This window comes from Coloeus monedula (assembly GCF_965178545.1).
Source record: "Coloeus monedula genome assembly, chromosome: 3".
Lineage (NCBI taxonomy): Eukaryota > Metazoa > Chordata > Aves > Passeriformes > Corvidae > Coloeus > Coloeus monedula.
Window position 1 is genome coordinate 61,525,458 of NC_138783.1, and position 27,522 is coordinate 61,552,979.

Genomic DNA, 27,522 nt, shown 5'->3' on the forward strand with positions numbered 1-27,522 from the left:
CTCTGTCATGATCTTAAATTGTTTTAGAACTTAAGATTTCAGCAAATCTTTGCTTTTAGCAGTGTAAAACTATTAGATATATTTCCTTTTATGACTGTATTTCTAATGATAGCCTCAAGTAAAGGCTAGTTCACAATATGCTGCTATTAAGTTTGGTACTGTTGTCTTTGCAGCTTTCAATTTAGTGAAAACAGATTAAAAAAAAAAAAAAAAAAACAACAAACCTCTAAATATAATCAGCTCGTCCAAAAAAAGATCATATAAAATACTTGCCAACCTTTTATTGTGTCCCTCTGAAAGGCATGGTATAAAATCTGAAGGGATATAGAAGAATGGCAGAAAAGGGAAAAAAACTCGTTAACTTTAACCCCTAATCCTGGAAGGATTCAGAAATAAACCCAAGCCAAACTGAAGTACACAACTCATATGCTAGTTAAAAAACAAAGTCAAACCCTGGGGTTTTGAATGTTAGAGAGCCCACAAAACCAAGCTGTTCACTGAATACAATGCATGTGTGCCTAAACAATCTGCTAACTTACACCCAATCATACCCCCAAAACTCCCAAAGCTCTCTTCCAAAATGGCTCCTGCTATTGTCAGCAATAATTAGATTTCCCACAATCTGCTTTTTATGGTTAAAACAACTTCATTCTTAGGGCTTCCTCTTCTGAATCTGTTTTTCCTAATATTACAATTATTCCGGAAGCCTCTTCAACTGCTTCTCTTTTCAAATATTTCTGCACAGTATTTCAGGTGATGACTCACCAGCCCTTTAATTTCTGCATTACAATTTCTCCAGTTCTTCTGGGAATACCTTATCTGATTAACTTCCAATAAAATATCCTTTTTTTCTTGGCCAAAGCCCTTATTACAGTATCAAGATGCATGATCTTGTACTTCATGCTATTGATTTTAATTTCTTTTATTCTGCTTCCTCAGGATCACTCAATGATGACAACCCAATACCCATCTCATCTGGCAAACTATCTAACCCTGTGTCAGACACAGTCATTGGTGCAATACCACAATTTTATATATATTTTTTTGGCCACATTCCTTTTAAGACAGTATTTTGTTTCTTCTACTTTTTATTCTAATGAATATTCTCCCTTTGTACATAATACCAAGTGCTTTACTGAAGTCAACATAGATTTCATGGGATTGAAAAAAAAGAAAAAAAATAGTAACCAAAGATTGCAATAAATTCAATTTTATTTTACGCTACTCTGATTAACCTCTATTGTGGATTATTCTTTCCCCTGTAACTTTCATATCAATAAAGTCAGATAAAGCGATATGGAATTGCTCAAATCACTCTTTTTTCAATTTCTTAAATATTCTACAGTAAGACATTACTACAGCCACAGCAAAACTTGGTAAGAAATGTACTTACTAAACTTCTAGTCTTATCTCAGTTACCTCAGGATGCAGAATATGAAACTGGTGTTTACAGTATGAGAATACAGCACTCTGATTTTTTTTCTTTCAACAAATTTCTGTGGAGACTTTTTGCTCCACTCTGTCCCATCCCCAGATCATTATACTTGCTTAAAATTAAAACAATATTTCATCTAGCTTTGAAATTTTACCTGTTTTATCTTAAATACTAGAAATAATTCTCCAAAGTGAAGCAATACTTGCATGGTCTCTCATTCCTATTGCTGCAAACCTTTTGCTACTTTTTGCATCAGTTGTTATTTCAGAAATCTTACGTGCCCATCCTGTATGACAATTTGCTTGGCTGTTGCTATCTCCTTATCATGATGCTCTTCCTCTTGCCTACAGGTACTTTGCTTCCCTTGTGCTATTATGGCCCCTTTATTCTGAGAGAGTAACAAACTGACCTCTAGCCTGATAGAGAAAATTATACCATATTATTTAAAAAAAATCTGGAAATATACTATTGGTTTTGCCATGTGAAAATCACACCGGACTGATTGAGTTTACTGAATAATTCTCTAAAATTGTCCTCATACTATTAATGCAGCATTTAAAAGTGAAATTAAATGACAAAATATAGCCCAAAGCAGCCCAATAACGAACAAGAAAAACCCCACCCATATTTTCAGGTGGATTTAGAGCACTAACAAAGAAATATTACAGAGGAAAAGTATTGAGGGTTTCTGCAAACACCAGCAAAGATCTGAAATATCCATTAAGAGTAGCATAAGATCTACTCAGATATACTCAGTGTCACACAGCACTGAAAATACCGTATTTATGCTTTTTTTCTCCCAAAATAATGATTTCCCTTGTCTCTATAGCAATTTCTTGGCTTTCTTGCCTTTCTTTCCCCTTTCTTCTTTGTGCATGTGCGTGCCTAAGGTGCATACAACACTCTTTTTGAGATCTTTTTTCCCTCAAAGTCCTGACATTGCCACTGGCTCTTTAGCATTCAGTCTTTCCCTTCTGTAGCCAGAGCAGACTTCAGTTGCACACATAAAAAAAAGCAGCTAAGTAGGATTTTTGTCTCCTATTTTGAATTCAAATATGAGCACACTAACGTAGTGTAATTGCTAAATGTTGTGGAAGCATTTTTGTACACAGTTCAACAGTAATAATATTACTATCATCAGTAGTAATAGGCCTCAGATCTTACAGCAGCTATGCCCTCTACTACCTCCACAAGAGCTCTGGCCTGCTGGACTTGCTATAAACTTCAAGAACCTCCTGAGTGAAATGCAGTCTGACACCACATCTCTTTTTATAATGTACGGTTTAAGCTCAGAACTTGTAAATATGGGAAACAGCTGAAGACAGAAACACCTGAATGACAATTCACTGCTGTCAGTTATTCCTCACTCAGCTGCTACCGAAAGAAAGAAGCAGCTGCTAACACAAGCAGGAAAAAATGGCCAAGCAACAGGATATGGCACTAGCTCCGAGCACAGGGATCAAGGTCCCCCAGCGTTGCACAGCACACAGTGATACGGTACAGTGGTGGACCAAGATCTGTCAAGAGACAAAACCATCTTATAAAAGAAATGAAATTCAGAGGAGGGAGCAGAAAGAAGACCCTTGCATCAGTTGCAGCTTCCCTTGCTGAAGAGTTCTTGAGCCTCCTCACCTACTTCCTTGGGGACTCAGACCACTAAGTGCTGAGCTGACTGCAGTGTGTTGTACACTTGCAGATATTTTAGGTTATAATTGCGAATAACTAACTGCTTTGAATATGCAGTGAGAGTGGTTAATAATGATTCACAATGAACTATTAGCATGAAGGGCAATGAAGATCAGTCTAGTAGTGTTTAAAATAAAAATTTAAAAGTGGTCACTTTTATCAGTCTTCTACCCAACCTCGCCACTTTAACTCCATAAGATACAGAAGTAGCAAGACAGAAGTCTACATGTCCATCTAAATGCACTTTGCACCTTCCTACTCATTAAGATTAAGCTTTCTTACCTTCAAGTGTCTATACACCTGCACAATGCATTCAACATTTTTTTAATTGCCTTTTCCACCATTTTAAGGTTCCTCTTGCAATTGATTTCTGCGTCACCCATTTGATATTTTTTGTCTTTCAGTAGATATCTACATTTTTCCCCTACAGAGTATATAATTTTGCTTTATTCTCATTATCACTTAAAACATCAATGAAAACTTTCATTAACATCCAGACATATATACCCCCTTGACTGAGTATGAAATTAGAAGTACTGAACAGCTTTATCTGAATACTGGACTGTTTACATATCTGTCTACACCATGTTTAAATAACACATGGCTCAAGGACTGCACCAGATATTGGCCCTGATCCGCCACTTAACAGGATCACCACAAGATGATAGAGAAATCAAGCTACTTGCACAGACTACTGGCATACTTCAATATCATATTAGAAACTGAAGCACTATTTTGGTAAAAATGTGCAAATATTCAAGCTCTTGCTTGGTATTTGATTTGCTAATTAATGCTTGTAAAACATGCATATATTTCTATGCCTTAAAGAAACAGAGTATTTCACTTACTTTTTAGGAGTTCATGGCATAATCAGAACTCAAAATTACTTGTCACATAACACTTCTGCGCATAACTTATAGCCACAAACATTAAAGAGATTATTTACAAAACGTAACAGTATTGCATATGTTCCATTGGCTCTTAAAGCTATATTTTTTATATCAGGAAATGCATTTACCAAAAAAACCCCCCAAAATAAAAGACAAGGTACAAGGAGATGTGTTTAACTACTCATTTTCAGTAAGTTAAATTTATTATTAAATGGTTCAAATTAGAATATGTAAGAATATGTCAAATCTGCAGTGTGCTGATATAGGACTTGTGTCCCAACAGAGCAAGAGTTGTTGATCCATTACAAGTATAGACAGCACTGCAAAAAACCATGAATAAATACAAAACTGCAGAACTATTTAAAGGTTTACTTTAAACCACATCACCTTGAATTCCCCTTTTCAAATATCCAATGCTCCTGATATGCTATCTTAAATATTGGAGTGGCATATTTTTGTCTTAAATGGTACATTTCCTGTAAATAGATACGAATTTTTAGCCTAAGATTTTCAAAGTTAAAAGCCAACTTTTTTTCAAATAATTAAAAAAAACAGTAGCCACAAAATAACAAGCTTTTTCAGTCTTATGAAAGAATCTCTTCCACACAACTTAGAGCTTGAAATAGACTTCTAACCTAAGAACTGCATTAATGGACAAATATTTACTTTGTAACTTCCTCTATTGCTTAGTACTCTATCATATTGCAAAATTAGTGACTAAAACCATTACGTACTTTCTCAGTCTTGACATCAAACAGCAAGAAAAGAGATGACTTCCAAAAACTTTTTCTTCCTTTTAAACAGCAGTATCTCAATCCTCTTTTTCCATATGGAATTCTTCGTCATTACTTTGCTATACTTCAGTATTTATTTTAAGGCTTTACAGTTAATATTTCTCGTTTGAAAGCCAAATCAACTCAACACCTATTACTGTTTATTTCTTAAGCCGTAAAATTTTGTGTTTTCTATTTTGAGCATCATTTATACAATCATCATTATGAGCAATCTATCTCTGTCTTTAAGAATACAGTTGCTTTTTTTTCCACCAACAAAAACACATTTTTTTCACTTGTTTTAAGGAATGCTTAGCTTGTTTAGCTGCCTCTAGACTAACTTATAAGAGTATTCAATAGCTAAGGAAAATATACACTGGCTTCTTACCATATAAAGGAAAGCATAAGACACATTTGATACTTTTCTTGGGTAGTGTCTTGATATGCAGCCAAGTGGCTTAGAGAACAAGAAACTAAAAGTTCTCAAAGCTGCAAGGAATAAAGTGATTTTCCAGTCAGCGGACTTCTCAAAATGGACTTCTGGTTTGGTACCAAGACTCCTGATTATAATTTATAGCCATCATTCTTGAAAACTATCATCTGAGGTAGAGAAATCCCATACAAAACATTAAAAAAAGGGAAATTAACTTTGCATTTTAAAAAAGGAATTCTCAAACAAACAAAAAAAACGTAAGATAAAACTGTTTCCCTATTAGCTTCAAACATTTTTTGAGGTAGATTTCTGAATGGGCTACGATTCCATAGAATCACAGAATAGTATGGCTTTGAAAGGACTTTAGATCTTCTAGTTTCAACACCCCTGCCATGGGCAGGGACACCTTCCACTAGATCAGGTTGCTCAAAGCTCCATCCAGCCTGATCTTTAACACCTCTGGGAATGGGGAGTCCACAACCTCTCTGCCCCCTTTCAGCTTAAGGCCATTCCTCCTTGTCCTGTCACTACAGGCACTTGTCAAAACTCCCTCTCCAACTCTCTTGCTGGAGATCTCTTTAGGTAGAGAAAGGTGCAATAAAAGTCTCTCTGGAACCTTCTCTCCTCCAGGCTGAACATCCCCAACCCTCAGCCTGTCTTCACAAAGAGAGGTACTCCAGCCCTCTGATGATCGTCATGGTCCACCTCTGGACTCATTCCAACAGGTCCATGTTCTTATGTTGGAGGCCCCAGAGCTGGACACAGAATTCCAGGTGGGGTCTCACAAGAGCAGAGTAGAATGGCAGAACCACCTCCCTTGACCTGCCCACCACACCTCTTTTGATGCAGCTCAGCTTACACCTTGTGGTTGGGATTACCCTGACCCAGGTTCAGGACCTTGTACTTGGCCTTGTTGAACTTCAAAAGGCCCACCTCCCAAGCTTGTCCAGGTTCCTCTGGATAGTATCCCTTCCCTCCACGGTAAATTGCATCACAGAGCTTAATGTTGCTGGCAAAGTTGCTGAGGGTGCACTTGATCCCACTGTGCATGTCACTGACAAAGATGTTAAATAGCGCCAGTCCCAATACCAGTTCCTGAGGAACACCAGTCATCACTCACTGGTCTCCACACGGATCTTGAGCCATGGACTGCATCTCTCTCAGTGTGACCATTGAGCCAATTTTCTATCCACTGACTGGTCTATCTATGAAATCCAGGTCTTTCCACTCCAGATAAGGATGTTGTGCAGGACAGCAGTCAAATGCTTTGAAAAGACCACATAGATGACATCTTTCATCCTTCCCTCATCCACCACTGCTGTAACCTCCATCATAGGTGGCCACCAAATTTTTCAGACATGATTTGCTTTTAGTGAAGCCATGTTGTTTGTCACCAAACACTTCATTATTTTCCATGTCCTTTAGCCTAGTTTCCAGATGGATCAGCTCCATTATTCTGCCAGGCACTCAGGCGAGAGTCAACAGATTGTAGTTCCCTGGGTCTTCCTTATTTGCCTTTCTAAATATGAAGGTCATATTTCCTCTTTTCCAATCAGTGGGAACATCTCCAGACTGCCATGAATTCTGAAATATGATGGACAGTGGCTTACCCACTTCCTTGGCCAGTTCCCTCAGGACCCATGCAAGTACCTCATCAGGTCCCATGGACTTACGCATCTTCAAGGTTCCTTAAATGGTTGTGAGCCCAGTCTTTTACAGAGGGTGCTTCTTTGTTCTCTCAAACCCTGCTTTCAGCTTCTGCACTGAGTCTATTTCACACTGTAAGTCTGCTATAGGAACTGAGAAATCTGTGTCATCTGCAAGATAGTGAAACCATCTATTGATTTTGGTGCTGATAGACTATAAGAGTATGGAGTAACTCATGAAGTGTGCAATGCTTTCTGAAAGCATAGAAAAAGCAACCCAAACAAAAACAACAATCCTGACAGCCTGAAAATAAGAGCCTGTGAATTTGTGACCCAAATCAAAACAAAAACCCAAGCAACGTATAGCATAAATATATTATTTAATAGTACTGAGAAATTTGCCACTGACTTAGAAACTCTCTAATAAGAAAAAAACCCCTTTCCTTATGACATACAGAATGCTTACAGCGTATATATTAATATTTGTCTCTCATGCTGTCCTAATGATTTTAAGTGTTTTAGGTGGAGGTGTCCTATTTTTCATTAATATAGTTTAAACTTCACATTTTCAATTTGGTTCCTAGCTTTTTTTATTTTGAAGTGAAATTAATTATCTATGGAAAAAAACTAAAAAGTTTCAAAAAAGAGAAAATGAATACGTTAGTTGTAAAGCTGTGATGGGTTAATGTCTTTTAGAGAAAGGAAAATCTGCAGCTTTATAGTGTTATTACAATATGAAAAACTCTATTACCTGTAAGGTCTTTGTAAATTAGAGTCAATCAAGTAAAACAGCAGCCTGGATAAATGCAATATAAATCTTTACAATACCATAAAATAAGAAATTAGTAAATTGTACTGAATTACCAAAATATTTCTTGTCTGGAATACTAACAGAAAAGCAGGAAAGTGATTATGTTTGAAAGAAAAGACAGCTTTAATTATATAAATCTTCAGGAACTGTCATATCTGTAAGCTCATTAGCTGCAAGGAAAGTTCCTCCTGCTGATCTAAGAGCACTTAGAAAACAGGATTTGTTATACTTCAAAGTAAAAAGGTATCTTTAATTCATGTACTGTAACAGTGAATTAAATCTACTTCTAGTATTACAAAAGTAAAAACTAAAACTTCAGCACACAATTGAAAAAAACACCCCACAAATGAAATATCTTAAATACCCTGAAGCAAACTTCAATTGCACAGGTCACATGTCCCTTACTGTTTGCCTCTCAAAGTAAAATTTTAAAAAATACTCTTTTTTTACATACTGTGAATATTTAATAATTTATAAAATACTAGAAAATATGTTAGCTTCACCATTAACTTGGCGCAGTCACTTGTCGCTGCTCTTGAAGTCTTACAAGCTATTTTAACAGCTTACTGTACGATCACTGGACAATACTTAATGAAATGAAAGAAGCAAGAATGTTTCGTCTGAAAAGGATAAAATGAAAATGAGTTGCTGAATGTTGCAATGTTCTAATGCTCACCATTTTGCATAAGAAATAACTTGAAAGAGAAGTTTTAAGAATGAGCAAGTACAAAACAAAAAAAGATACAAGGCATGCTACAAATGGGCTGGGTGATACAAGGACAGTCATGTCAAGGAAAAATTCTAAAAAAAAAAAGCATCCTTTAAGTAGCTTGTTTTGAGAAACCTGTAGAAGACTGAACAATTACTTGAAGGTGATCAAGCCAAAACGGCATAGTTCCATTTTTTATGTGTAAATATGTATGTTCAAGTTCTCTGTTAATATTGTTCAAATGGCATTTACACATCTTTCTACCACATTAATTTTGATTTATAATTTAAAGGACACCTGCAAATAATACTTTCATGCCAGATATAAAATGTGAAATTATTGAATCTGAAGACATGGATATGCAGACAGCTAATAAAACCAGTTCAATAAAAACTAGCTTGCAAGAAAGGTATAGGAGAATAAAATATTCTTATCCAACTTCATTGATTTATTCTTGGGAATTACTTTAAAAAATTACTTCAGAAAACAAAGTTCAGTAAAACCATGCAGGGAATTTAATTCCACCACCTGTACAAAGCCCTAACCTTTGCCAGGACAAAAGCTAGAGAAAAGGATTTAAAATCAAGTACTGGACCAAAATACAACCTCTGTGGTTCAGGGAAAAATTGAACATTATATTAACATGATACAAAAGCAGAAAAGAGCGATGTTGTCTCCTCACCCAACAACTTTGAGGAACAAATCAGCATATATGTGAATAGAACCTTTCTACTGGATGACAGGAGAAACCCAGGCTGACTTCCTCCCTTCTGTGCTATCAGCAGCCTGTAACCCTTAGATTAACATTTGGATCCAGCGGTTTTCCAGATTCACTAGAAGTGTAAACTGCCTCCCTGAAATGCAAATCAGGATGGATTATTTCTGCTAAACCCTAATTTACAGTATCTTGGGATGGAGGAAATGCTCTAAGCCCTTAGTATCAAAGTTCTGTTCTAAAACAAGTATTTTTTTCTGGAATACACATATTTGACTACATAGAAGATTTTTGATGACTTCTCCTCTGTCTCAGCTCCTAGTAGTCATAATGATTGCTTGTAGTATCTGCTATGATTTCCCAGCTCTCTTAGTCAACTTGTCAGACTTCATCAGCCTATCAGTTACATGAGACCATTATGGTGGATGTGACTGAAGAGATTCACAGACTTTCTTTTTAACTGACCTTTTGGTAAGCCCAAGCAAAAACAGCCACTTCATTAAAAATTTACTGTACAAAAGTCAGTGCATATTAAATCAACTTGCTTCATAGAAATGTACTTTTGCAGGAGTACTAAAAGGTTCAAAAACAGAGTGGAGTTTTGCAGGTAGGGAAACAAGTGTAAACAAACACACTGGTACACTACTCCGTTAAGTTATTCTAAGCCTTTGTCTTTTTCATATGGTAAAACTGAAATGCAAAATGCATCTCATAATACACTGTAGTAAATTCAATATATAAACTTGAAAACATGATCATTTATTTCCATCCTACCTCATACTGAGATCAAAGACTCAACTAGTCATTAGCAGATGCCTAAAACAGAACAGAAAGCCTGGGCTAGCTGATAATTTTACTGGCTACTCTTTGAATGGTCATTGATTTAGGTCTCAGAATTCTTCCAGAAAATAGTCAGCACTGTCAGACAAGAAGACTGTCTACACTGAAAATAATGCCTTCTAATAAGGATATAAAAAATTCAACCACAATACAGACAAGAATATATTAGTAATGAAAAAAAAACAGTGACCAGTTAACAGTGAAAATAATGCCAAACACACTAAATTTATACACAGCAGAAACTGTTTCTATTACCAGTACAAACAGGTAGGTGAAGGGTTTGAAGCATTTGACAGCTATTTAAAAATAATTTAAATTTTACAGGTTATAATGCATCAAGTAAACTTGGAAACTTTATGAACCAGAAAGTGAACTCTGTGTAAGGAACCACTATCTCAAGTTCTCTATCAGAGGCAGGTTTTGCAAAGCTGTAATTTGTGGCAGGGAGACTGACTGAGGCATGAGAGTGACACTCTACAAAGCAATATAGATAAACTGTGATAATTTCCGAACTGACATAAACTAAAAAAATTTTAACTGAAACAGACCATCCAATCATTTTTTTCCTTCAAGAGTAGGACAGTGCTGAGGTAGCATCAATTTCTACCTTCATGCTTAGTCTGTTTAAATTACTTAAACTGATAAAATATGGAAAAGGCACTTTTAATTAAGAAATTAATTGCAAAAAACTCCGCTGCTGTTCATACAAAGATTTCCCATATTCTGTATTGCATGATGAAACAGTACGAATTTTTCCAGACTTCAAATGCTACTGTTGCATGAAAAACATACATGTAGGGAAGATAAAACTATTCTATGTTTTGAAAAAAATAAAATAAAATTAAGTGATGCCATGACAGCCTTCCTGCATGTCTGAATTAGAAGACAGTGAGTGATACATTTACCATACAAAAGATTGAAAATTGGAATTAAGATCTATTAACAGAAAAGAACTCTTAAAAGAAATTCAACTTGGAAAATGGTTCTAGAAGATATGTCAGAAAAAAGGTAATGGGAAGTCCTGTAGTAAATGTTAGAGGACCAAACAATAAGTATGGTTCAAGACCATTCACAGCAGCTCAAATTACTGATTTGTGATATTGACTATTAATATCTAATTTTTAAATATTGCTAGTAAAAAGATAAGCATCATCTCACACACAAGACACTGTAATGTGTCAAAATCAAAACTTGAGTTAGTCACACAAACCTTTACTAGCTTTGTCTAAATGCTGAAAATCCTCAACAAAATTCAGGACATCCTGATAGCTTTCTTCACACACTTCTACGAGAAAATGGAGCAATGTTGTTTTCTGGTCTGCTGATTTTGTGTCCTTCAACTGGGCAGGAAAAAGAAAAAGAAATGTAAAAACACTGAGAAAAACTTTATTTCTGACCATTTTAATAATTAATAAATATTAGCAATTATTCATCCAGGAAAGGAAAGAACAAACTGTTAGAGTAGTACATTTTTTTTCAAGACAGCAATGGCCTGCTTAATTTCTCCCCTTGCTAAAAATCCCTAGAAAGATCACACTAAATATTTATTATCTACGCAATATTTGCGGTCAGTATTCAAAAACAGTACACGTATTTCTTTCAAAAATGTAATTATTTTAACAATACAGCAATATTTGCAAAACTGTGAATAAGCACATGAAAGTATAAAAATAAAAATCAAAGTTGATCAGCAAAATCTGACTATATATAATGCACATATCCACTGCATTACATGATTTCCTTCCTTATGTATGAAATCAACTCTAGCCTAAAAATATTTACATAGTGGCAGCTATACAACCTCAATGCATACAAGTTCTTCTTCTAGTTATCAATTCTTAACACAGTAAATAAGAGTTCATAGGTCTCATTGTTTAAAAAAAGTTAACTTCAATAATTCTTAAGCATAAACTTTTCTTTCTGGACTCTTTATAGATATAAAATTATTTTCAAGCCTGGCCACTTTAAAACTTGCAGCTACTCATGCAAAAACGCTAACAATTGACAACTGACAAACACTTCTGCTGTAGTCTTCCAACTGAGACGTTGTTTTAAATCAAAGAGATTCTTATAAATAGAAAATGACATCATGTATGAAACTATCACATTCTTCACTACTTAAGAACTATTTCTACATAAAAAACTTAGCAGGAAAAGTATACAAGCATGTAGGCACAAAGTAAGCATGAGTACAAAAAGGGGTGCCACAATTGCACATAGACTTCTCTACATCCGAATATCAAGGCACAAAGTCCTTAACACAGTATTGATATGTCATAATTAACTGTAAAAAGTCTGGTTTGTTTTTATAGCTCAAAATTCTACTATGATGAAATATACTCTTCCAGAACGTGCATGTTTTCCTTCAGCCAAATGGATTAATAATAATATGAAACACAGTTTTCCAAATAAACAGAAAACAGAACACATATATATATCAAAACCCAAAAATGTATTCCAGGATCCTTACTGTATGCAATGTTATAAAATATGTTACTTCCACTGTATTGGGAATCTCAGTGAAAGATGTCTCAATAACACCACAAAAAATTTCTACAATGTGACACTGTGACATATGTGATACTCTGTGATATATAACAGAAATTAGCTATAAATATGAACCTGTGTTATAAACATGCATATAATTTTAATACTTCAGTATTTAATGAATGATTGAGTATTAACATATCAATATCGTATCCCTCTTCTGAGAATACTCATGGCTGCTCTTTGGTGTAGAAGAACTATTACAGTCATTCATTCCATACTTTCATTATCTATACACATCAGTCCTCTCTCCTTTTTCTAGTACTCCATGGCTATCTTCAAAATCTTCACATTCTAGATCTTAATAAATTATGTCTCCAAGATAAATTCTGACTTTTGTTCCTGCTCTGCAAAGTGCTTATATCAATTACCTTCACATTGTTTTCATAAATATATTTTTTGTCCTGTACATTAAAAATACAGAGAATACAACCACACCTAGGACAGATTCTTGTAAAACCATACTTAAGTAAATGCACCTAATTGGAGTAAGAACCTTTAGTATCTTCCTTCTGAATATGTTTCTCAACAAGTTGTATCTCTAACTCAGTCACTTCATCTACAATGTATTAACTCTAGGTGGATGACTCATATTTAATGTTTACTTTAAACTAGGTTAAGTATTTATGTCACAGGTATCACATTCAACACTCAAAAACCACAGTGAAAGAATTCTTCTGAAATATAGCAGAGTAACAGTGATTAGTTTCATGAATGTAGAAGTTAACAAACTGTATTTTCTCTTGTACAAAAAGATAAAGAAACAGAAAGACAAAGACTACACACAAAGTTTCAAATAACTCCTTGCTTGTAAGAACTGTATGTGAACTCTGAAGATTTTGCAGTAAACTCCCAGAGAGCACAGGAAAAAAAATAACAACAGTAAATATGGGAAAGGTAATTAGCATTAGAATGAATTATAAATTAACACTCAGGAAAGTATAGACACCTTCTAGTATATACCTTATATAAAAGTTGAAAGAATGAAAATGTAAGAAAAATTAGAAGAAGTAAGAAACTGATGAAACTCAGCAACATAAGAAGAGAATCACGTAAGGAGCAAATTCACGTAAAAAAGAAAACATAACTGTATTAAAACATACTAAAATGTGATAGATGTCTTAGAAGTGCTCAGACATGTTAAAATTACAAAACTACTATGATCACAGTGATAAGGTCCTTACATAACCTTATTTAGTTTGGGTTTTTTATTATTCCCTCAAAATAGAATCACTTAAAAGTGATTAAATGCAAGACAGTCTCAAGATGACTATTCATGGATTAGCTGTACTGTTCAAACTATCAACTAATGCTAATAATAAGGAAAAAAAATAGTAAGCAAATAATTAACTTCAGGAAAAACATCAAAACCAGAGTATTAAAGTAGCAAAATTTAAAAAAAAAAACCAAAACGTGTAATACTCAACATGGACATTTCAAAACTCACTTTACATAGCGAGCTGAGATTATATCCAAAGGTCTGTGCATTCCGAGAACCTGCATTCATGTAGTTTCCCATTAACAATACTAGTTCCAGCAGCTTGCTAAAGCTTTTACTCTTCTTTATCTCTTCACAGGCAGCACTGACAGCCATGATGTCAGGTTTGATGTTGTTCACCTGCTCCTCAAACTGAATCTTAAAAAGAATAGCACTGAGCCGTGGCCGTAGTCTCTTCACGTTGCTCATCTGATTGAAAAGAAAAATAGAAGATTTCCTTTAAAATTCATAGTACACTTCGGCACTGTACAAATGCATATGCTCTGAAATGATTTATTGGTGTGACAGGCTTGAAGAAGCAATATATCTGCTATAACTGATAGCAAATGAATGAATGAATGAGGGACACTTGGGTAAGCAACTGAAATCCCATCTTGTGGTTAATAGGAACTGCCCCCATCCTTTCCAAATAACTAGTATGTGTAAGCAATAAAAGATAAAGTGTCATCATGTATCACATCTGTCAACTCACATACCAAATCCTATAAAACTAATCCAAGTTTATGACCCAGTAGTTGCAAAGGAATGAAAGTAGTTCACAAATTTTGTCTAACTCTAGTACCAAAACAAGACAAATCTCATTTTCTGGTGCAAATATTTGAAAGCTGACGTCAATAAGAGCTTATTATAAACTTGCAGGAAAATAACAGTTTTGAAAAATCTCAGCTATGAAACACTTAATATAGCATACACTAATATATACCAGTATTCATACCGCCTACACTTCTGTATACTAACCTAATACAGTTAATTAGGTGCAGCTGAATGCTCCCAGGAAAACAGCTTCTGTAGATCATATACAAAATACCTGGCTTTTTCTATGGTTTACTGATATGTATTTTCAACAGAAATTTTGATCTTCTTATATACTAGGTCACTGAATTCTCACTCCAGACATACTTTGCACATTGTTTACTACATCCACACTAGAAACACTAAAAAATTATTCCATGAGTTGCTTATCTTATTTTCCCTATCCCTGTTTTCTCATCAATTTCATTAATTCCGTAAGATCTCCTTCCTCATCCTTGTCTTCTTCCTTCTCAAGGCCAGATTCAAGACAGTAATACCTTGACAATTCCCAAAATCTTAAACTAAGTTTTGGTTTTTTGTTTTTTCTTTCTTAAAAATGAACACATTATTCCAGCTATCAGTACTTCTCAATGCAAGAAAGAAGCAATTATATTGGCACTTCTACAAAGCAGTAGTCTTCATATAGTGGCCTTAAACTTTTGCCTTTAAATTGGACATATCTCCCTCCAAACCACAGTGATACCTAAGGTTTTACAGACTACTTCTCAACACAGACCTAGTCTATCAATGTGAAAATTCCTCTGACAGTGCAATGTTCATAAGTCATATGGTACTGATTATCCCAAGAGACTCAGTGTAAAGGATAATGGTGACACTCCATCCATTTTCAGTGTAAAGTGAAACTGAAGGCTGTCTAATCCAAAGGCTTTGATATAGAAGCAGAAGAGGATGGAATTTACAATTATTTTATTGGTTTCACTGTGACAGTAGAAGAAAATAAAATCAGGTAGAGTTAACATTTTATGTTACTAGGCCATTTCAGAAATGCCTGCATAGCTGTGCAGCCACTCAATGATGTCTCATTGAAGTCAACATATCATTTGCATTTTAGATCAGGTAAAAAATCTTGATATAAAATACAAAATCCTTTCCACTAACCATACTTTGGTTTTCATCATAAAGCAGAGCACACAATCAGGATGTCTTTCAGATTAAACTAGGCTGAAAATCAGCTGTTGCACTTTAGTCCACAGACTGCCTCCAGCCTGGTGCTCAAGTAAAACACTTAAAATGTACAATTTGAACATTATTAGCTCAGTACCAACTGTAGGCAGATATTCTGTTCTTATCCTACAAGTGTGGTAAAATTCTTACTTAAGAACAGATGATAATGGAACTTGAATTTGAACTCGCAGCAAAATAGAAAGAGAAATACCTAAATTCCACATGAAATTAACACAGTACTCTTACGACTTTATACCTAATTTAAGAATAACTACTTAAAAGAAAGTTAAGGTAGTGGGTAGAAGCAAGTGCTACAAATTCACTCTCCTAGCTCTATCAGGAAGAATCACTATTAACTCTTCCTCAATTATCTTACTAAATTTGTATATGTACTACTACTTCCCAGCATCTTGAGAACAATGTTTTTAATTTTAAGTTGTGTCCTGAAGTTAATCAGGAAAAAGTTGAGACTAGACTAGAAAAAAAAAAATCACAACACTCCATTAAAATTATCCAGAATTTTAATATTTAATACCCTACTCAGGGTGCAACAGAGATGATCATTAATAGTAAACCATAGAAACTTTAAAAATGCAGTGTAAGTTGCATTGATTTTAAATAGTACTAAACTCAAGATACTATAGAATCACGAGAAGATGCATCATTTATGGACTCTAGGCTTTTCAGACAGCCAGATCCGTGAAACTGAAATACATGTGCACTTTAGACCACAAAGATGAGCTGCACAAACATGAGCATGCACATCTGCATAAAAGGGGCAGTTTTCATCAGAACCACTTGAACTATAAGAAATTAAGACACCCAGTATGTAAGTATGTAATTCTTAAGGATGAATGCAGATATATGTAATCTAGAAAATTAGAAACAGGAACACATATCAGAAACACAACAGAAATGCCACTGGGATTGTTATTATTGTTATTACTACTACTATTATTATTGTTGTTGTTGTTCAAAATACTCTGAAATCCATGCACAATGCATGTTGTTGGTATTATTTCTTTACCTGTTTGCTAAGTCAATAATTGGGAAGAGATAGAGTTCCCTTAGTAATATCTGGCTTTCTTTGTGACATGTAGTCCACAGTTATATTCAAACTGTAAAATCCATACACCCTACCACAACAGATGCTAAGAATTTAAGTGTTGCAATGCTGACCAGCTTATGTTAACATCCTATATTTTTTTAATAATCAGCAAATAAGGACATAAGTTTACTTCAGTCTTGATAGTGGAATTCTGAAAACTAACAATCCAAATAACTAAAATGGGAAGTTGAAGAAGAAACCCATACATGCTATACATGTCAGAGAACTCAGCATACAGGTAATTAATTGTTCTACTTTTTAAGTAATAGTCCACAAGAAGAGTCTCACTACAAGCATGTCCAAATGGGAACTGACTTATGAGTTGAGCTACTCGGTAGTGGCTCTCACAGATCTCACATCTAACAGCAAAGACAGGTTTTTCTCTCAAATACAGCATAAATCACAAAGCAACTACAAGAATGTGCAGTCTGATATATGTGTACCTTCACTATCTTTTTTGTTGATGTCAAGTAACGGAAAGCACCTCAGAAGTTCCACTGACATTACATTTTGATCACTGAAGGGGATTCATTCCTGTCACAAGCTCATAGAGAAAAACACTGCAAGCACTTCAGTTTCATACCTTCTTTAAAAGGAGCAACAGTGCTGAAGCTGTCAGACCACCTGAAAATGTTCCCATCCAAAAAGTAAAATAACTGTTACAGCAAAGCTGACTAAAGAGAGCAAACTGGAACACCATTCCCTGTGGATAATGTATGGCTTTCACCACTGCAGCATCAGTGAACTCTAAAGAGTGCAGAGGTAAAAAGGGGAAATTCCTGACACTTATCTTTAGACCCAGGCACTTGAAAAGCAGAAAAAGAAATCAAATAAGGAAGGACTGATACCTTAACAGACATTTTATCATGTTTAAAGAAGACAAAATAACATCCTGCTCAATTTGAAAAGGACAGCCAACATGCCTAAATCTTAGTGAAAAACAGCAGCATTCTGGAAAGATCAAACATTATTTTGCAGTATGGGAGGTCAATTCACAATAAAAAACCAGTGTTTTTCTTGAAATGTTTTTATGGATATGTGGAAATAGTACATCTATCTTCACCTTTGACACACTCTTTTTCCTCAAGGAAATGATGAAAAAGCAAGAACTGCCAACACAAAATTAAAATTACTTAAGAGAAATCAAGTCGTTATATACACACGCACACACACACATATATATATATACAAGCAAATAATTGAACTAATGAATTTTCAGCCTTATTAGCAGTGATAGAGAGCATGGCCTGTTACTTTGGTTCTCCAGCCTGAATTATAAACAGCTTGAATTTCTACTACTGACTAAGTTTCTTGCAAATCCAAGATTTGCAATATCCTAAAGGATATGCAGGTCAGAATAGAAGGCAGTGTATTTTAAGTGACACAGGGACAACACCAATCAATTACCTCCTAGCTGCACACAGGCAGCCTTCTCTTGTCATGTGGATGACAGTGCACTGATTCACAGCGCAGAAAATCCCTGGTACCGTTTTGAATTGCATTATGTTCAACAAAGATGGACCAGCAAGGTCAGTGAGCAGATCTCAGAATTGCCAATGGGGGCTACAACACAGCTGTCAAAATAAGCTGAGCTTACAGTCTTCATGCTGAAATTCACAGAAAGGTAAGTTCCATGAAAAGAAAGTAGTCTTTTGTTTTTTGCCTTATCTAAAAAATACAATTAGATGTACTGACAACTTGATCAGTATGGAATGCAGACACTTTTTGTTTTTCCAAGTTGAAACTGGACAATGATATTTTCCTAAAAAGGAATCTTCCAAGAAGGGGAGGGTCCAAATTTCCAAAATTCTTCTATTTTTAGCAGGCCTAGCAGATGTCTGAAAGGCTATTTTCATTAAAAGACACATATGGAGCAGATGCTACTAGACTGAAAAGCTTTCCTCATGGGAAACCAAGAGTTTAATATAGGTAAAAATCCTCTGTAAAACCTCTAATTCATACAGGTAGCAAAAATAAATAAATTAACACCAGAAGTCAAGGGCATATGTCATTGAGGAATTTAAAATCAAATAATATAATATCAAACCAAATGGAGAAAAGTTTCTAAAAGTAAATCAGATGTAACTGTATTACAGATGGAAAAATCTGATAAGCCTAACTTTAAAATAAATGCCTCATTTTCTGTCTGGCTGCTACCAGGAATCCATCTCCTAATGAAAAGTAAGTCTACTATATGGAATATCCCAAAATAGAGGTCATGAAGGTACAGACACATGATCAAGGTCTGGATGAGAATGTCTCAAAACCATGACAGCAAGTTTAGTACTTCCCATCAGGTTGAACCCCATTAACAACTCCCACATAAAAGTGAAATTTGATGTTACGCAGCTAGCAGCTGATTCTGACATCTTTGATGTGACAGACATGACCCCAAAGCTCAGACCTCCAGCAAGTTATATCTGTTATCATCTTCTCTACTGACCCAACAAGGAGTGTCCCAGTTAATTTCCTAAGAAGGAAGATACATGTCTAGAATGATGACAGAACTGGTAAGGAAAAAACATTCCACAGTAGAGCTTCTGTAGTCCTGTCAATACCGAAGTCAGTAATGACTGCGGAATTTTTGTCCATATGGTTATTTGGTCTATTTGGAACCAGAGTTAATCTGTGGCAAAAACAGTCTGACATGAAATGTTACATAAGTGAATGCTGCAGAAGACAGTTTGCATGTCTTGGAGAAAGTTCCTCAGTTCTACAAAATGATCACAGGGAAAGCAAATCCTAAAGCACTTGGAGCTCCATTGAGCTCTAAAGTCTAAAGCTGCAACAGGTAAAATATCTGCACAGTAATTTCAAGCTCTAGGGATTTAAGAGGTACTGATCAGCCTCCAGGTCCTTTCAGCACAGCTGCCCTACACTAGCCAGTTAATTGGATATCTCACTCAATTTAGGTGACTGAATTCCAAGAAACCCTTGAAGTTGCTGAGTTTAAATGGCAGGATCATGGTCCTTACTCAAAACAGAAGTGTTTTCCTTATGATGTGTAAAGCATGACATGAACATTAGAGGGTTGCTTACATTACTACTGAAGAAAAACATCAAATCAGACTCAGGACAGGCTCTCAAAACATTTACAAGAATGTGCAAAGTGAATGGCTGGAAGCAAAAGATGGGGACCCTCCGGGCAAATAACATTCCTGATCTGAAGCTGTAGAGATATCTTCCAAGAAGAAAACTGAGATAGCCTATGTGTGTGCTAGAACAACCAACCACCCACTTCTAGCCATCTGAATTAACATCAGAAACAGTAAAACAAATTTTTTAAACTGTTCTTTAGATTAACTACCCAAAATGGTTTTACTGGAACTAAACAGAGATAAGAGTAAGACCTGCTGGTACTGAAGCATTTGCAGAAGCATTCATCTATAATATGGCACCACAATCTTTCACTGACGGAAAGGAAGTAACATAAGCCAATCCAATGGCAAGTGCAAATAGTCAGACCAGTGCAGATCATGATGGTCGCTTTCAGAAGGTATTTCTGGAGCTTTGTTCTCCACCCTTACCCAGGTTCAAGGTTTGAAATACATCAACATTACAGGAGTTAATGTTCTCCTTTTCTACAACATAGGTAACTTGACTGCAATTTGTCATAAAGATTTTTTAACTCTCACAGATGGCACATAATAGAAAGTTAATCTTTGGCAACACTCCTGCAAAGGCTGGAAATACTGATATAGAACACTGACAAGGGAGAGCAGCAGATACACATGACATCTAGAAGACACGGAAGATAACGCTTGCAGATAGAAATTAACAGAATCAAAATATCTCACAGCCCAGATGCACTTCAACACTTCAGAATTTTAAACAGACTGAAATGTCACTAGGTATGGCTGTGTTCAAGCATCAAGTATTATGAAAGGCAGAGTATACCTCTGCAGAAACAGTGATAGTATGATATTTTCCAAACAGTGAAAAAACATTAATACATTTTGAGTTATCCTCAGTGAGAACATACAGGTGAAACTATTAGCTGAATATGGAATTGATCAATTTAAGTGTCTGCTGAATTATTTAAGACAAACTAGCCTTCATCAGGCCTCACTCTAATCTTCAATTTACTCTAGTGAAATCTTTTCCTTTGGTACAAACTCATTAAAAACCCATCCATCAATGAACAAGCTGTGAAGCCACATGAGGATTGCTCGCCAAATTCTATTTGGGTTAGCTGTCAGTGAATTTCACAAGGTCTGAGCATTAATTATTTCTGAAACAATATTTTGTAATTCCCTCAATTTTATCTTTGAGCAAATGTAAGTGATCAAGGAAAAATCTGTTTCCTTTTTTTTTACGACCAGACAATATGGGAACATCTTTCCAAATGTCCTGGGTTATAAGAGAAGAAATATAGCAGGAGCTATCACATGTGGCTCTTGAGACAGTATTCTCATATGTCAGAATGCTAGTACACTTGCCTACACCTGAGGTCAAATGTCTGCTAATAGAATCCTGTCAAGTATTAGAAACTTTTTACATCAGAAATGTTTATAAAAAACATCAAAACTGTAATTTCTTAAATGGAATTGCATTTATGGATTTCAAACAATATAATAAATTTAATACGGTCCAGGACCCTTTTACACCACAAAGAATTACAGGCACTGACAAGTGTACATCAAATCATAGAATGGAATTCTATGAAAATTCAGAACATTCAAGTTCTGAACAGCTGAAAGATGTTTGTATACAACTTCCTTATGAATAATATATTTACCAGTGGTATGGTAATAGTTCAATGAAAATCCATTAAACAGATTACTGCACTCAATAAATCAATAAATTGATCAATAAATCTAATACTTATTTTAACAACTTCACTGAAAACAAATGAGGTTAACATTACTAAATGATTTACTCCTTAAATATTTCTTTGATATGATGACAGACACTACACCAAAAAATAGGAAAAAATAGTCTCTAAAACAATACCTTTTTCTTAGTAGGAAAGAACTAACCACAAAACAAATCAACACTGCTGAAAGTCCTAAAGCAACATAATATTTATACTGTCCATTGAAGAAAGCACCAGGTAAAAAATGTAAAAACCACCAAAACACAACCTTCTGTCAACAGTCACCAAGGTAAACATCTAGATGAAATTCCATCTCCAGTGGGTTTCACATTGCTGGTGTGCTGTCACAGGACTATCATTTCTAAACACAAAGATAATCTTCATCATTAACAAGTTTTATGGAAGATTCAGCATGGTGCAAGTAATGACAAGGTTGTGGGTTCGATCCCTATATGGGCTATTCCCTTAGGAGCTGGACTTGATCCTTGTGGGTCCCTTCCAACTGAAAATATTCTGTGATTATGTGGTAATCAATGAAACCTCCAAGAAATTAATAGGAAGGTTGAGGAAGTTTTAAAAAACTTTTAGAGGAAGTTTATTGCAGTAAGTAAAACCAAGTATAAAACAACAACTATGGTAAAAAAAATGCAATTGAGTATTTATTTTTTGCCAAGCACAAGCATACTTCATCAAGAATTTGAGCAAGAAAATACAACATTCAATAAAACATCAAGTTAACAATAGTAAGCTAAGTTTTTAATAAGATGAACAGAATTAATGTAATTTTCAGAGAATAGTTAATGAATCTGTGCAAGCCCCTCTCTGCCCCCATCCCCCTGATCCCCCAAAAAACCACACAACCCTAAAACAAAAAACAAACACCACAGTAATAGGTGATAATATCTGCGCTCTGAGACACCAGCCTGGAGTAAGTGAAAGAAAGAACCTAAAGGAAAATGAAGTCGTTTATCTAAAGAAAACTCAAAGTCTGGAAGAAAAGATAAGGACAATAAAGGATTTATTTTATACTTACTGCTGAATGAACAGAAAATATAAAAATGATAAATAACTTTAAAAAAGAGAAGGCAGAAACCACAAAAGCAACTCATAGAGTCATACAAAGAAAACAAATCCTCACAACCATAAGATAAAAACCTAAACAAAACTCCAAAACCACAAGCCACACACATGAAGAGAACCTGAACTGTTTAGAGTCATGCCCTCAATGTCTTTAAGCCAACAACAAAAGTTTATTAACTTTGCTTAAACATACAATACTGTAACAGTCACAGCAAGCCAGTATTTCACTAAGTGTCTTGCTGTTTCTTTCAGAGTATCAAACCTTGACTTTCAATTCAAAGCCTGAAAGATAATGGGTTTCCATGTTAAAAAAAATTTTATCACACAAGTAGTAATTAGCCATTTATTCACTATTTAGGTTCTTCCTTAGGAGTCGAATAGTTCAATTGTTCCTTTAATCACAACTTTAGAGCAAATTAACATGGAATTTCCTAATTCTCTGAAAAAAACATAACTATAAAACACTACTCATCTAAAAGACAAAGTCTTGTATTTCGTATTTAAGTTTGATTCTTCTCTTTTAAAACAGACAGCAAAAAATGAGGCATAAACCAACATTTTTAAGGAAAGATAAACAAAACCAACAAAACCAGCAATAATGTGAAGATTCATATTAGCAGCAATAGTGGCTTCTAAAGAAATGAGTAGAATTTCTCAGCCCATTCCACAATATTGCTTATTGCCAACAATAAAATAAAAGGTGCAAGAGAGCCAGATGGAGCTTGAAGAACTTTGATGAAAAGCAAATGGATAGGATTCCATATTCAAAGAGTAAAAAATGTGACTTGTTAAAATTTTCCCCCTTGAACAGAAATAAAAATTGTTTCCTATAATTACCATTGTAGCTTGTTCTCTGAACTGCTCTACTACATGCATAGAAGGTGTGACAGGTGTGAGAGAAACTGTGCTTAATGATGGGACTTGGTCTTTTGTGGACTTTGATTTTTAATGTTTTGCATGGAGAACCAGGAGAAGCATGGACTTGCACTTTCCAGTGGAAAAATGGTTGTTCCTTCAGAAAAGAAGCTCCACAAATTTTTGAGATATAAGACCTCTTATTATTTTGTCCATTTATTTTATTTTTCTGAGTTATCACACTGCCTCAACTTTTCAAGACAAATTTGTCAGAAAAGTTGGGCTACACACAACAAAACTCTACCTACACTGTTGCTGGTCTAGCTCTTCTCATCAACTGACAGTTCCATCCAACTGAATAAGTATTATTCCCTCACGGGAAATTCCCTCAGATAGACTAATCTTAGCAATAACCACCTTAGGTTGAACCTCCAGGAATGGACAAGAAAAATCAAAGAATTGTATAGACATATGCACCAGGAAACTATATAGCATTACTCTATCTGGATGAAGTAATTAGCAATTATGAATTATGAGTGATACAGAAATTATATGCAAACTGTATTTCCACAAAAAGCATCAACTGCCAGCACTGAATCAGCATTTTCCTTTTTTCACTTCCAGTCTTCCTTCGTGAATTCCACCTGGAAGGTATTACAAACATATCTTCCCAGTGGGAAGGGAAAAAGTGATTATGTGTAACTCTTGACAGAACACGGTATAAAACACAGGAGGCAGGAGGCAGAATATGTTAACATGATGGCTATGACATTATTTTCTTGTCATTTACAGAATGAGAATAGAAAAAAAAAATATTAGTGTAGAAAACTTCAGTGAAAAAGTTGAGATTTATTAATGCAAACAAAAGTAAGGCCAAACTATTTTAGCTATGGAAATTCAAATATAGCTCTGTATCTCGCAGTGAAACTTTGCTACAGATAACACCAAAGTTTTTATGGTTCTGGCTTGGTTTCTTTTGCAAAAGTAAATTACTTTTTTAAACAAAGAGAATTCAAAATCATTCCAGCAGCAATATTTCAATAATCAGGCCTTCCACATGCATGGATATGTTCAATAAAAGTCCAATTGAAAGGCAGCACTTGCACTTTTCTCCCAGCCTGGAACCCCTTCACTTTTAGGAAGAAGCAACTGTCTATTTTTTTCTATAACATTGTATTAAAACTGTATTTCAAGAAAGGACCAAAACAAAAGGTGATAATAAAACAGAACTCACCACAACTCCAAACTGCTCTGGCTCAGACAAATTGTTATACTCATTCTTGAACTTGGACAATGCATTCAATTGTTCTTGTTCAGGGAGGTGTTTTATTAAATTCTATAAAGAAAAACAAAATAGCCTTAAAAATCTCAGATTCTGTGTTGCCTGTATTACTGTAAACAAATGAGTTTACATGTGCATCATTACCATACACTCCTAAGACAACTCTTCCCTGAAGACACCAGAATGTACATAGCAACACACAAAGTAACTGAGTGTAAAAGGTAAGTGATACAATACTGCCAGCACCTGATACTGATTCTACAGACACTTCTTGTAGTCTTTTTTTTAAACTTTTTTTAAAGAAAATATGCTTGATAGGCACTTGTTCTGCAAACAGAACACTTCAAAGCAAACAGAACAAGAATTTCAAGTGTAACATAACCATCCAAAGGATGGCAAGAATTACTAATGCTAGATGAAAAGTATTTTGAAAAGAGTAATTTATTTTCTAGCATTTCAAAACAGAAGTTTAAACCCATTACACTTACTTACTTACTTACTTACACTAATATTTAGCCTGAAAACTTGCTAGAAGTAGTAAATCAGAAGTGAGATTCAGCTTCAGCTGAATTCAGAAGTCCATATGGGGTGGTTGGACACATATTTTTCTGGTTTTTAGCAGAACAGCAGTCATATGTATCCTTACCACTATTACATTTGGAAAATAGTTTTGTAAAAAAGACTAAATTTATTAATTATGGATGAAGCTGTCCGGCACTAAATCAGTAACACTGAGCAAAAATGAAAGGGTACAAAGTGTGAAAAGATACATTTTAAATTAAAAACGTAACACACCTATTTCTTTTTTTGATATGCAACACTCTCATAAACAGCTCTAAATATAATACGATTCCTTAATCTTTACTAAAACTAAAATGTTATTGTTTGATGCGGAAATAGTTTTCCTATGTAGAGAAACTGTCCACAAAACTTTCAAAAAACAAAAACAGTCAAGCATTGGGTGAATATTTTCAATATTGAGCATCAGAAAATAAGAAAAAAAGCAACCAAAACTGAAGGAGCAGCTGATACCAAAGCAGCTTTTATGGTGTTCAAATAAAGCTTCTGAACAGCTACAGATGAAACACATTTTGAATATCAAACAGAGAATAAGCAGAAGAAAGAATTTTTACTAAGTTACAGGAAACATTTCAGTAATTAGTCAATGAGTTTTGGGATTACAACATGACTTTTGGAGGTTTTACATTTTTCAGCACTACATTTAATTTCTAAATGAAGCAGAGTGGGGGGAGGGGATGGAGACAGATGGAGAGAAAATACATTTTATTTCTTAATCATAACAAGAGTTGGATTAAGGACAAATTTCCAGCTTCAGAAAGAGTGATATTAGGACACACTGAACAACACTTACAGTTAAACAAGAAAACCTGCTTGAAAGCAAGAAATTCCCAGAAAGAAGTACCATACTGTCTAAGGTAACTTATATGAAAGAAGAAAAATAGCCATATGGTTGCAAACCTATATATGCTTTCTGTCTTCTCAGAATGATGAAATACACAGAACATATTATCATAGCATGGCCATAATGCATACTTGAAAAATATTTCGAAGGTAGAAATAGAGACGGACAGCTGGATACTTACTTAGTAACCTAAGTATATATGCAGGCAGATACCAACTTTTTGAAGCAACAAGGCACATGGTTCTACCACTTTCAAAGAAAGATGAGTGTCTTAAGTCCATTTTCAAGTTTGAACTCAGTCCCTTTTCAGTTATTATAGGGTTGTTTTACCCAGAAACTAGCAACTTGGATGAAATCATTTGATAAATATTATTACATCCAAACTTTCAAACTAAATTTGAAGCCTAAGTTCTACTGAGTTTTCCACCTGATTTAGGTCTTCAAGTGATTAATCACTTGGCAAAAAAATGCTGTCTATATTCCTGAGTGATTTATATGACTGTGCTCGTACAGGATATTGTGAGTATGATCATTTGCATTCCCTTCCACTGACTTTTACACAATCACAGCAGCTGCTAACATTACTGTACACTTGCAGGATATAATTTCTCACTTTTGGCTCTTCAACTTCTCTTACCCTTTCCTTAATAAAATTGTTCACTCCCCTCCAAAAGCAAACACAAAAGGGCTCAACCACTGTCAAAATCACTTTGGACTCAATTTTGATGCCACCTACACAGGGAGGTTACTGGATACACTGACTTTCAACATACTTTACTGCTAATACCAGTTAATAGAGCCGAAAGATTATCAGCGGAGTGTCAAAAAGTTATCTCCTATTATATTGTTACTGCATAGCTCCAGTGGGCTAGGGTGTGTTAGATGTTTTAAATATATGGAAAATTAGGCATTCTTTATCCCAAGGCATATACAATTATAATGAAAACAACTGTCCACAGAAGAAATTAAAAATAATGATAGAAAAACAAAAAAAATTATCCATGAAAATAAATTTTCTCAGCTTACTGCAACTTCACATAGAAGTTAATTAACTATCATTAATTAACTACCCATTAATGGTTTGATGATTTTTTTCCCCTGGAGCCTAAATGCAAAAATAAGTTTTGCCTTCTTTAAATAATACACACAAAAATTATCAAAATGACAGTTTTTCATAATCTTGATGCATAGTATTTATTTATACAGGTTGCTTCCTA

At 34.8% G+C, this 27,522-nt stretch overlaps 1 protein-coding gene across 1 annotated transcript in view; it reads right to left on the bottom strand.

The window, feature by feature from the left end:
• DIAPH3 (diaphanous related formin 3) overlaps positions 1-27,522 on the bottom strand; it is a gene marked incomplete at both ends in the record, with an annotated part of 206,543 nt that overhangs the window by 88,217 nt on the left and 90,804 nt on the right. Inside the window, 3 exons of the mRNA XM_082279267.1 lie at positions 11,149-11,278; positions 13,933-14,172; positions 24,835-24,936. Coding sequence (XP_082135393.1) covers positions 11,149-11,278; positions 13,933-14,172; positions 24,835-24,936 — 472 coding nt within the window. The remainder of the gene's footprint in view (positions 1-11,148; positions 11,279-13,932; positions 14,173-24,834; positions 24,937-27,522) is intronic.